The sequence below is a fragment of the Orcinus orca genome, chromosome X (genome assembly GCF_937001465.1).
Source record: "Orcinus orca chromosome X, mOrcOrc1.1, whole genome shotgun sequence".
NCBI lineage: Eukaryota > Metazoa > Chordata > Mammalia > Artiodactyla > Delphinidae > Orcinus > Orcinus orca.
In genome coordinates, this window is record NC_064580.1 from 81424300 (window position 1) to 81437213 (window position 12914).

Below are 12914 nucleotides of genomic sequence, written 5' to 3' on the forward strand. Positions count from 1 at the left end.
TTAGAACTGCTTTTGCTGCATCCCATAGGTTTTTGGTCACCGTGTTTTCATTGTCATTTGTTTCTAGATATTTTTTGATTTCCTCTTTGATTTCTTCAGTGACATCTTCGTCGTTAAGTAGTGTGTTGTTTAGACTCTATGTGTTTGAATTTCTTACAGATTTTTTCCTGTAATTGATATCTAGTCTCATAGCATTGTGGTCAGAAAACATACTTGATATGATTTCAATTTTCCTAAATTTACCAAGGCTTGACTTGTGACCCAAGATATGATCTATCCTGGAGAATGTTCCATGAAGACTTGAGAAGAATGTGTATTCTGTTGTTTTTTTATGGAACGTCCTATAAATATCAATTAAGTCCATCTTGTTTAATGTATCTTTTAAAGATTGTGTTCCTTATTTATTTTCATTTTTGATGAGTTGTCCATTGGTGAAAGGGGGGTGTTAAAGTCCCCTGCTATGATTGTGTTACTGTCAATTTCCTCTTTTATGGCTGTTAGCATCTGCCTTATATATTGAGGTGCTCCTATGTTGGCTGCATAAATATTTACAATTGTTATATCTTCTTCTTGGACTGATCCCTTGATCTTTATGTAGTGTCCTTCTTTGTCTCTTGTAATAGTCTTTGTTTTAAAGTCTATTTTGTCTGATATGAGAATTGCTACTCCAGCTTTCTTTTGATTTCCATTTGCATGGAATATCTTTTTCCATCCCCTCACTTTCAGTCTGTATGTGTCCCTAGGTCTGAAGTGGGTCTCTTGTAGACAGCATATATATGGGTCTTGTTTTTGTATCCATTCAGGCAGTCTATGTCTTTTTGGTGGAGCATTTAATCCATTTACATTTAAGGTAATTATCAATATGTATGTTCCTATTCCCATTTTCTCAATTGTTTTTGGTTTATTATTGTAGGTCTTTTCCTTCTCTTGTGTTTCCTGCCTAGAGAAGTTTTTTTAGCATTTGTTGTAAAGCTGGTTTGGTGGTGCTGAATTCTCTTAGCTTTTGTTTGTCTGTAAAGGTTTTAATTTCTCTGTTGAATCTGAATGAGATCCTTGCTGGGTAGAGTAATCTTGCTTATAGATTTTTCTCCTTCATCACTTTAAATATATCCAGCCACTCCCTTCTGGCTTGCAGAATTTATGCTGAAGGATCAGCTTTTAACTTTATGGGGATTCCCTTGTGTGTTATTTGTTGTTTTTCCCTTGCTGCTTTTAATATTTGTTCTTTGTATTTAATTTTTGATACTTTGGTTAATATGTGTCTTGGCGTATCTCTCCTTGGATTTATCCTCTATGGGACTCTGTGTGTTTCCTGGACTTGATTTACTATTTCCTTTCCCATATTAGGGAAGTTTTCAATTATAATCTCTTCAAATATTTTCTCAGTCCCTTTCTTTTTCTCTTCTTCTTCTGGGACCCCTATAATTCGAATGTTGGTGCATTTAATATTGTCCCAGAAGTCTCTGAGACTGTCCTCAATTCTTTTCTTTCATTTTTCTTTATTCTGCTCTGCAGTAGTGCTTTCCTCTATTTTATCTTCCAGGTCACTTATCCCTTCTTCTGCCTCAGTTATTCTGCTATTGATCCCTTCTAGAGAACTTTTAATTTCATATATTGTGTTGTTCATCACTGTTTGTTTGCTCTTTAGTTCTTCTAGGTCCTTGTTAAACTTTTCTTGTATTTTCTCCATTCTATTTCCAAGATTTTGGATCATCTTTACTATCATTACTCTGAATTGGTTTTCAGGTATACTGCCTATTTCCTCTTCATTTGTTAGGTCTGGTGGGTTTTTGCCTTGCTCCTTCATCTGCTGTGTGTTTCTTTGTCTTCTCATTTTGCTTAACTTACTGTGTTTGAGGTCTCCTTTTTGCAGGCTGCATGTTCATAGTTCTCATTGTTTTTGGTGCCTGTCCCCAGTGGCTAAGGTTGGTTCAGTAGGTTGTGTAGAGTTCCTGGTGGAGCGGACTAGTGCCTGTGTTCTGGTGGATGAGGCTGGATCTTGTCTTTCTAGTGGGCAGGTCCACTTCTGGTGGTGTGTTTTGGGGTGTCTGTGGCCTTACTATGATTTCAGGCACCCTCTCTGCTAATGGATGGGTTTTTGTTCCTGTCTTGCTAGTTGTTTGGCATAGCATTTCCAGCACTGTAGCTTGCTGGTCTTTGGGTGAAGCTGGGTCTTGGTGTTGAGATGGAGATCTCTGGGAGATTTTCACCTTTTGATATTTCGTGGAGCTGGGAGGTCTTTTCTGCACCAGTGTCCTGAACTTGGCTCTCCCACCTCAGTGGCACAGCCCTGACACCTGGCTGGAGCACCAAGAGCCTGTCCTCCACATGGCTCAGAATAAAAGGGAGAAAGAAAAGAAAGAAAGAAGATAAAATAAAATAAAATAAAATAAAATTTAAAGGTTATTAAAATAAAAGTTAAAAAATAATTATTAAGAAAACAATTTTTTAAGTAATAATTTAAAAAATGGACAGACAGAACCCTAGGACAAATGGTAAAAGCAATGCTGTACAGACAAAAATCACACAGAGCAGCATTCACATACACACTCACAAATAGAGAAAACGGAAAAAATATATATATATATCTTTGCTCCCAAAGTCCACCTCCTTAATTTGGGATGATTTGTTGTCTATTCAGGTATTCCACAGATGCAGGGTACATCAAGTTGATTGTGGAGCTTTAATCCGCTGCTCCTGAGGCTGCTGGGAGAAATTTCCCTTTCTCTTCTTTGTTCGCACAGCTCCCAGTGTTCAGCTTTGGATTTGGATCCACTTCTGTGTGTAGGTCACCTGAGGGCATCTGTTCTTCACTCAGACAGGCCGGGCTTAAAGGAGCCGCTGATTCGGGGTCTCTGTCTCTGTCAGGCCGGGGGGGAAGGAGGGGTACAGATGCGGGGCGAGCCTGCGGCAGCAGAGGCCAGCATGACGTTGCAGCAGCCTGAGGCACGCCGTGCGTTCTCCCGGGAAGTTGTCCCTGGATCACGGGACCATGGCAGTGGCGGGCTGCACAGGCTCCTGGGAGGGGAGGTGTGGAGAGTGACCTGTGCTCACACCCAAGCTTCTTGGTGGCGGCAGCAGCAGCCTTAGTGTCTCATGCCCGTCTCTGAGGTCTGCACTGATAGCCACGTCTCGCGCCCGTCTCTGGAGCTCCTGTAAGCGGCGCTCTTAATCCCCTCTCCTCGTTCACCAGGAAACAAAGAGGCAAGAAAAAGTCTCTTGTCTCTTCGGCTGCTCCAGACCTTTTCCCGGACTCCCTCCTGGCTAGCCGTGGTGCACTAACCCCCTGCAGGCTGTGTTCACGCCGCCAACCCCAGTCCTCTCCCTGCACTCCGACCGAAGCCCAAGCCTCAGCTCCCAGCCCCGCCTGCCCTGGCGGGTGAGCAGACAAGCCTCTCAGGCTGGTGAGTGCCGGTCAGCACCAATCCTCTGTGAGGGAATCTCTCCGCTTTGCCCTCCGCACCCCTGTGGCTGCACTCTCCTCCGTGGCTCTGAAGCTTCCCCCCTCCGCCACCCGCAGTCTCTGCCCGCGAAAGGGCTTCCTAATGTGTGGAAACCTTTCGTCCTTCACAGCTCCCTCCCACTGGTGCAGGTCCCGTCCCTATTCTTTTGTGTGTGTTTTTTCTTTTTTCTTTTTTTTTTTTTTGCCCTACCCAGGTACGTGGGGAGTTTCTTGCCTTTTGGGTGGTCTGCCGTCTTCTGCCAGCGTTCAGTAGGTGTTCTGTAGGAGTTGTTCCACCTGTAGATGTACTTCTGGTGTATCTGTGGGGAGGAAGGTGATCTCCGTGTCTTACTCTTCTACCATCTTGAAGCTCCTCCCTCTTTCCTGTCTTCTTAAAAGTCTTTCTATTTTACCTTGTCACCCTCTGAACATGTTCAAGTTTCTTCTTTGATAAAAACAAACAACAGTAAAAAATCATTTTTTTAAAATTCTTCATCCCTCATTATAGTTGCCCTCTTATCACTTTACTTTCCTTCTCAAGTGAGTCTATGTACCCTATGTCCCTACTTTCTCACCTCCCATTTAGTCTTTAACCCACTGTCATCTGGCTTCTGCCCTAATTAATTGAAATTGCATTAGCAATGGTTACTAATGATTTCTTTATAGCCAAATATAATAGACATTTTCAGATTTTATCTTACTTGACCTATCTGTTGCATTTAATATTGTTGTCCATAACACCTTTTATTCTGGACTTTTTTTTTTTTTTTTTTTTTTTGCAGTACGCAGGCTTCTCACTGTTGTGGCCTCTCCCGCCACGGAGCACAGGCTCTGGACATGCAGGCTCAGTGGCCATGGCTCACGGGCCCAGCCACTCCGTGGCATGTGGGGTCTTCCCGGACTGGGGCACGAACCTGTGTCCCCTGCATCGGCAGGCAGACTCTCAACCACTGCACCACCAGGGAAGCCCTATTCTGGATTTTTTAAAGTTAAAGATAATACCTGCTCATTGTAAAAAATATAAATAGTATAGGGAAACTTACAAAAGGAAATAATGCCTCTCCACATGCAGAGATAACAAATGTTTACATTTGGTGAACTTTTCACTCAACAGTATGTTGTGGATGTAGTATTCCATTGTATACGTATACTATAATTGATATAACTTGTTTTTTATTGATGGATATTTAGGATTTTTCCTCAAATTTTAATGTTTAAAAGTTGCTCACATGAAATTCATGACCATAGTCCTTTGAGGATTATTGCCCTCACCTTGAAACTTTACTCTCCCCACTGTGTTTCTGTGACTCTAACTTTATTTTCTGATACTGGTCTAGCTCTTACCACTCTGGCTAATTTTCTGAAGCTTTACTTTCTCTGCCAGCCCCTTGTGTGTTGTTATTAAATTGGATCCAGTGCTCAAACCTTTTTTCATTTGAAATCTTCCCCAAGGTGATTCAATTTTCTCTCATGACTTTAGCCATCACTCAGTGACTGCCAATCCTATATCTCTAACTCAGGTCACATTCCAGAGTGCTAACACCCATACATCCAATTTCCTACATGTGGATTCACTTCATTTCAAACTTTATGAATCCAATACTAAGCCCAGACCTTTTCTCAAAGTCTATGCCGTTTCCTATATTACCCAGTCACTGGCATTGCCTTGTATCTTGTCTCACAAGCCAGAACTTTAGCCTAGATTCCTTTATCTTCCTCACCCTTTGTATCTCACTGATCGTTAATTTTAGTAGCATCTCCTAAACATGTCTCTTGTATTTCCCCCTCTTTTCATTCATTATACCACTATTTTTAGTTCAGACTCATTTTATATCTGTATGAATACTTGAATGAATCTCATTGTCTTCAGCTGGTAAGAAATTGTCTCTTAAGCACTCAAGTGTGACCAAATCACTCTCTGGCTTAAAATAGTCCACACCTCCCCATTAGCTTCACTGTAAGTCCCATAGAATAAATCCCAACCTCAGCATCGCATCCAAATCCTTTGTGAATTGGTCTTTGCCTCTCTTTCTAGATGATGTCAGGACTAGGTCTCAAGGAACTGTAATTAGAATGGATTATGCTATTCTAAGTGTGCAGTAGCAGAAACAACCAGCAAGTTGAATATTAAATAAAGTCATTAAGGGCTTTTGATGATCAAGTCTGGGAAACAATGATATTTGACAACCTTTAGGGTAGCAGTAAGAATGAAAATGACAAAAATACCTAAGAGGAGCTGGGCAGAACTGAAGAGGAAGGAGAATAAGATAACACAACAAATCAAACCCAAGAAACTATTACCAAGAGTCACCGTAAAATCTGTGGCGTTGAGCTTATGATGGGTAGGTATGTTAGGGTGACTTAAAGGGTCAAAGTCAAGATGGAGACTGACAGAAAAATCTGTGATATGTCTGATTATCTTTCTCTTCAGACTTTGCTAGCTTCCTAACAAGTATAGGACAAAATCCAAGATGTTAAAATAACCTAAGAAAGGCTCTAGGATCAGGCTATTTACTTCCTATGCAGCCTTACCTCCTGCTGCTACCCTCTTGCACTTTAGGCTCCATCAACACTAAATACATGGTGCTCTTTCAGATTTCTCTGTTTTTTCACATATTGTTTCTTCTGCCTGGGGAATGTCTGTCATTTCCTCATTTCCCAGGTGAACTCCTATTTATCCTTCAAAATCCTATACTGACATCACCAACTACAGGAGGCTTCTGTGAATGCCCCTCTCTCACAGAGTTACCCCTGCATCAATCCATTCATTAGTTTGTTTATTATTGAGCAAATATTTATTGAGTACTTAGTGTGGGCCTGATGCCATGTTAGGTACTGGGAACACCATGGTGATAAGACAGATCAAACATGACCTTTACCCTTCTTAGCCTTATATTTAGCAATGAATACACACATGCATACACACACACACACAAACACAGACATCCAAATAGTCAAATAAAAAAAATAATCCTCAATTTTCTAAGTGCTACGAATAAAAGAAACAAGGAACTGTGATGCAGAATAATGACTATAAGGGATAGATACAGAGGCAACATAATATAAGGTTGAGCCATGTGAAATTACTGGTATTTGACTTTTTTTCTGTATAATTGGTGATTTTATATAGTTCCACCTAATAATTTCCTTTCTGAGGAATTGACCTCTAAACTGAGGCATGAAGATGAGGTGGAACTGGCCATGGTGGCTAAGCTTGGAGCTTAACATGTTCCAGAAACCAAGAGAAGATTGGAAAAGATAGAATTAAAAAAAGAAGTAAATAACTCTCAATGAAGTGTAAGAGCGATAAGCAAGACAGATCATGCAGGATCTTTATAGGAGTGTGGATCTAATTCTCATTAAAATGTAAAGCCATTGGAGTATTTTAAGATCCTTCTGATTTCAGTGTGGGACTGGAATGGAAGAGAGTAAGAGTAAATATAGGGCTGTCAATTAAGAGGTTGAGGGACTTCTCTGGTGGCTCAGTGGTTAAGAATCCGCCTGCCAATGCAGGGGACACAGGTTCGATCCCTGGTCCGGGAAGATCCCACATGCCGCAGAGCAACTAAGCCCATGCACCACAACTACTGAGCCTGCGCTCTAGAGCCCGCAAGCCACAACTACTGAAGCCCACACACATAGAGCCTATGCTGTGCAAGAAGAGAAGCCACCGCAATGAGAAGCCCGCACACTGCAGCGATGAGTAGCCCTCACTCTCCGCAACTAGAGAAAGCCTGCGCACAGCAACGAAGACCCAACACAGCCATAAATAAATAAATAAATAAATAAATAAGAGGTTGATATAAGGAGGCAATATAATGTTGTGTTAGGTGTGCAGGGTTTGGCGACAGGCTGCCTTGATTTAAATCCTGGTTTTGCCATTTGCCATTTTTTATGTTACTTTATGCAAGTACTCATTACTCAAATTCTCTAAGCCTCAGTTTCTTCATCTGTGTAACAGGGATAATAATAGGATCAACTTCGTAGGGTTAGTCTGGAGGCTGAACGAGATAATCCACTGCACAACACTAAGCAGTCCCTGGCACATAATAAACAATAGATACTAGAGATTAATAGTCCAAATGAAAAATGACAGTACCTGGACTATGTTGATGACAATATATTTGGAGAAAAGTGAATGGACATGAGACCTATTGTTGTGGGGGTTTAAACAGCAGGATTTAGTATGAATTGGATGTGATAATTGAGGGAGAAGGATTTTTCAGGTATGACTCCTAGGTTTCTATCAAAGAGTAGAGTGGATTGTGCTGCACTCTACTAAAATGGAGAAGGTCTGCCTGGTATAGAATTTAGCTATAGAAATTCCTCTCTCTCTTTATACCATATAAGGCAGAAAGAAAGAAAAAAAAGGTAATTATCATACAATATAAAAGGAAATAGTTATTAAAAAAATTTAGATAACAGAACCTTACATGAGATATAAAAAACACTTTATGTTATATTCATACCACAACATCTAAAACATGCAAAAATCTTGTGTGTATATTCTTTTTTCTCAAGGTCTAAGATTTTGGAAATTTTTCTACTGTACTATGTGATAGACAGTGACCAATTAAACTTATGTGCTTACTTTGTCTTATATTAAAGGTGTTTTGTAATCATTCCATCTGCTTCTCTCACAGAATGGAGCCCACTTGGTATACTAGCAGATGAAGAATTTAAGGAGGATGTCTATCTTTATTCTCTTTAGCAACTGAGAGTCGGCTCTGGGAACCATCAGGCACCATGGGGAAGCGGGACAATCGGGTGGCCTATATGAATCCTATAGCAATGGCCAGATGGAGGGGCCCATCTCAATCTGCAGGCCCCACAATACAAGATTATCTGAATCGACCAAGGCCCACCTGGGAAGAAGTGAAGAAACAATTAGAAAATAAAAAGAAAGGCTCCAAGGCATTAGCTGAATTTGAAGAAAAAATGAATGAGAATTGGAAGAAGGAACTAGAAAAAAGCAGAGAGAAATTATTAAGTGGAAATGAGAGCTCATCCAAAAAAAGAGAAAGAAAGAAAAAGAAAAAGAAGAAATCTTGTCAGTCTTCATCTTCTTCTACATCAAGCTCTGATTCTTCAAGCAGTTCTTCAGATTCTGAGGATGAGGAAAAGAAACAAGGAAAAAAGAGAAAGAAAAAGAAGAACCGTTCATACAAATCATCAGAAAGCTGTACATGTGAATCTGAATCAGAGAGCAAAGAATCTGTAAAAAAGAAAAAGAAATCAAAGGATGAAACAGGCAAAGAAAAGTATATTAGAAGTCTCAGCAAAAAAAGAAAGAAGACTTGTCCTGAGGGTAAACCTTTATCATCAGAGTCCTCATCAGAATCAGATTATGAAGAGGAGGTACAAGCAAAAAAGAAGAGAAGACGTGAAGAGCGAGAAAAAGCAATGGAAAAAGCAAAGAAGAAGAAGAAGAAACAGCACAAAAAACATAGTAAGAAGAAGAAAAAGAAGTCAGGTTCAGGTCACAAGTCCGGATAATATCAAGAAAAAAAGCAAGATTTCCCTATTGAAAAAAAGCAAGGTGTAAAGGAAATTCAGCTGTGAATGTTAGGGCATATTTACCAAAATGCATGAGTTTCCCTGTGTTAGTAGAATTATTCCTGGACTTTGAGTTGCCAGTCAAATGCTACTGTGCCAGAAAGGGCCATAATTGTTGCCTGCAGCTTATATGTAGGATTTTGGGTTTTTTTGTGTGTTCTTCCCTCCACTGGCTAATTCTTCTGAGAGCAAAACCGTGTTGTTATACTAGTGGTTAAAATGTTTGGAATTAAAGTAAAATGTTTTAGATGGTAAATAATTTTGACCAAACAGTGGATCTAATGTTAAAAGTATCGAATTTGGCTACATCTTTAAAATATAATCAGAAATATCCAGGTGACAATAGCTGACATTTTTGAAGCATGGACTTAACATTGTCTCAAAATACTTACTTTTGAAGATGAAAAGTTTAGTTTAGTTTTCTTTTCTCCTTAATGAAATTTTGTTTACATGGGGAAAGGGTTTGTGGGGGAAAAAGAGTTTGCTCTCACTTTGGCGAGCTGAATAGTGTGCCTTTGATCCTTATATATCCTATTTTTGCCAGTGCAGCAGCCATTCTTTTATTACTTAGTAATGTATGCTGTTTCACATGAACAAGAAAGACAGCAATTTACAGTATATGTAAGGCCCCAGTTTTATGAAATTTACCTCCATTTTGACAGTACTGAATAGTATTTAGTGTTAGAGTGTTACACGATTTGAATTAACTTTGATACCCTTTGGAGGGGAATAATTTTAAATAGACCCTGGTATTTTTTGATTAATAAAGATTCTGAAATATTTTGCATGCTATATACTATTAAGTTTTGATTATCCAGAGATATTCTATATAACCAGTAATTCTTTTTTATATGATTTATGCTTAGGATACAAGTTTCAAGTTTGTAATTTCTTAATCTTACTATCTTAATTTCATGACTGTGTTTAATTGCACACTTGCCAAAATATTTAGCATGTAAAAAGAAGGTTTTTAAAAAATATTTAATGCCTTCATATTGAAGCTGGTTTACTGTAAGCAAGTTGAGTGCCAGACCTTTAGTACGCTGTATGTCTTGTTACATAAAACTACTGCCAAAATCTTAGCAACTATGCTGTTTAAAAATTTCTTGTCTTAAGCATTAATATTGAATTAAAATAGGAGTTAAATTTAGGAGATTATAATCTTTCTGTTTCACATTTTACTAACATTTGGAGTTCGTTGCCTTGTGTTTGTTGTTGAATCACATTTGCCACTATGCTGAAATAAGTTGAAATTTATTTTTACTCTACATTTTTTATATCAGAGTAATAGGAATTATAAATTGATGTCTAACAAAAGCACCTGTTACAGAGGATGTGCTAATTGTAATGTCATATGTACAAAGTATTTTAGCATGAGGAGAGAATAAATAGCTATTTTTTTAAATAGCTGATTTCATGTCAGCTCCCTTGAATCACAAGTAAAATTATTATAAAGATAGAAAACATCTGGTAGATAAATAACATACTGGGTCCCCAAATTTTTGCAGTGCATACCCCGGAATCTCTCAGTAACATTCTTGGACCATTATAAATGTAATGCCTTGTTAGGTCACATTGAAGCTTCATAACTTTAGCTGTTTCCTAAAATATATGTCTATATGCTGATAAAAACTATTGCATTTAAGAGATATTTTCTATCCATATAGAGTTTTTCAAAAATTGTTTTTCATTAAAATATGAAAAAAAAGCTTATATTATTTGTAGAATGTGGCAAAGACATTAACAGCTATCAAATATCTATGTGCCCCCATTCACTTCCCAGCCCCTTGTAGTTAGGCAATGCCATTACTTCTAGCAGAGGGATTACAGAGAGATTGTAAACAGAAGTGATGTGTCGTTTCAATACTGGAGCAGTAAAAAGTCCTGCGTGACCCTCCAGCTCTCTTTACCTGCCATGAGGACCTGAAAGCAGTGTCCTCCAAATAGTGTACCTACAAGATGGATGCAACCTGTATCTCTAAGTCGCTATTTGTAAGGGACCTGCCCTGGAGAGCTGATGCACTTACAGTGAATGTTCTGAGTGTGAGAAATAAACTGTTATGTGTTAAGCTACTGAGATTTTGGGTCTTTTTTATTACCACAGCAATCACCTATCCTACTCTAAATAGTAACATAGAACTCTAGAATGTCTGTTTCATTATTTACATAAAATAATTCACATATTTTCTATCACATCTTTGTGTAGTCGGCAGAATGATTCAGAGGTGATCACTTATGCCATAGCAGAAGTAAATGTTATTTAATAAAATAACATTGGTTTTTATGTAATGACTGAAGAAGAGGGTGGTCTAGCATGTTTCATACTTATCAGCAATGCTGACTGTCTAGGAAGTAAAATTACTTCATTATTCCTCTGATTATGGCCAAAACAATCTTCCAGTAAAGGTTTTAGGAAGGCAATTTTAAAAGCACTCATGGGAACTCAATAAAGAACAGGGATGCTATTCTTTAGATGTAAGTATAGACGATGGTAGAGAAAAGTGATATGGAAATATGTAAAGGACAATAGACTAAGTAGATATAGGTGAACATTTAATATGTAGCCTCCAGACTGAAAGCAAAATAACTTATCCTTTATGTGAAAAGCACTAAAGTTGTTATTAGTGATGTGCTTTATGTGATTCATAAGAATAGCTTTAGCCATAATATTCAACTAACTGTGGGAAGGGAAGCAGTGGGAAAGTCAATAAGAAAGTAGACAGGAGAGGGGGAAAATCGGTACAATCTAGATTAGGAATGTAATTGCAAGCACAAAAAGAAGAGTTTGAAAGATCTCAGGCTGAAAATAAAGGATTAGATTGGAGATAAGGAGAATGACTAGAATTGGGGGTTCTGGTTTTATATCTTGTGATAGTTTCTTTGTCTATTATAAATTTATTTTGAGAAAGTTTCACCTTTGACATTGTGATTCTGTAGTCATTTTCTGTTTGACCATATTTATTTTACCAAAAAAATAAGTATTTAATTTGTGATATAGGTTTGAAGCTACTTCATGACTCATGAAAATTGTAGTCAAATATTCAAACATACCCATGTACTTTAGAGCTGCAAGTAAGATGTGTTCTTTCTAGTCCTTCCTGAGCCGCAAATAAGATGTGTTCTTTCTTCAGGTGACTCTATCACTTTTATTTGACTCTTTCATGACACACCTCAATCTACCTTGTATTATGTATTTTGTGTATCTATAGACTCAAGTTGTTAAGAGCGCTGGCTCTTGGCTAAGCACTACGTTAAAATTCTCACCCTGCCGTTTCTTGATGTGTGACCCTATGTAAGTTAATTCACCTTTTATGTGTCTGTTTCCTCAGGTAAAAATCAGAAAAATAACAGTATCTATCTCTATGGTTGCTATGAGAATAAAACAAAATAACATTTAAAGCATTTAACACAGTTCTTGGAACATAGCAAATACTCAGTGAATGCTAACCCTTCTTTTCCCTCCTCTTCCTATCATCATCATCATCATCATCATCATCATCATTATTATATCATCATTTCCCTTTCTGCACTGTAACCTCCTGAAAGGTAAAGGCGGTTTCATCTTTTATCTCTTGCAATGATGGTACACAGCATTTTGCACATGATAGGTGCCTTGTGATTTTCATTAAATTGAATTACTTGGTCAGGCCCTTGGAAAAAAGAGAATCTGAATAAATCCAATGTACCAATGCTATGTATAAGCTCCTTGACTCACTTTTTAAACAGTTTATTGAGATATAATTCACATGCCATACAGTTCATGTTTTAAAAATATGTGGTTCGGTTTTTTTAGTATACTCACAGATATATGTAAGTGTAACCACAATCAATGTTAGGACATTTTAATCACCTCAAAAAAGAAACTCCGTATCTTATCCTCCCCACCACCCCCCAGCCTCCACATACTTTCTGTCTC

At 38.3% G+C, this 12914-nt stretch overlaps 1 protein-coding gene across 2 annotated transcripts in view; it reads left to right on the plus strand.

Moving 5' to 3' along the window:
- The window catches only part of FAM133A (family with sequence similarity 133 member A), a 55253-nt gene extending 44182 nt beyond the window's left edge, over positions 1 to 11071 (plus strand). For both annotated transcript variants that reach the window (XM_033405541.2, XM_049705153.1), the window contains exon 5: positions 8086 to 11071. In XM_033405541.2, coding sequence (XP_033261432.1) covers positions 8189 to 8938 — 750 coding nt within the window. In that variant the 5' untranslated portion in view covers positions 8086 to 8188 and the 3' untranslated portion in view covers positions 8939 to 11071. The remainder of the gene's footprint in view (positions 1 to 8085) is intronic.
- Positions 11072 to 12914: the final 1843 nt, after the last annotated feature.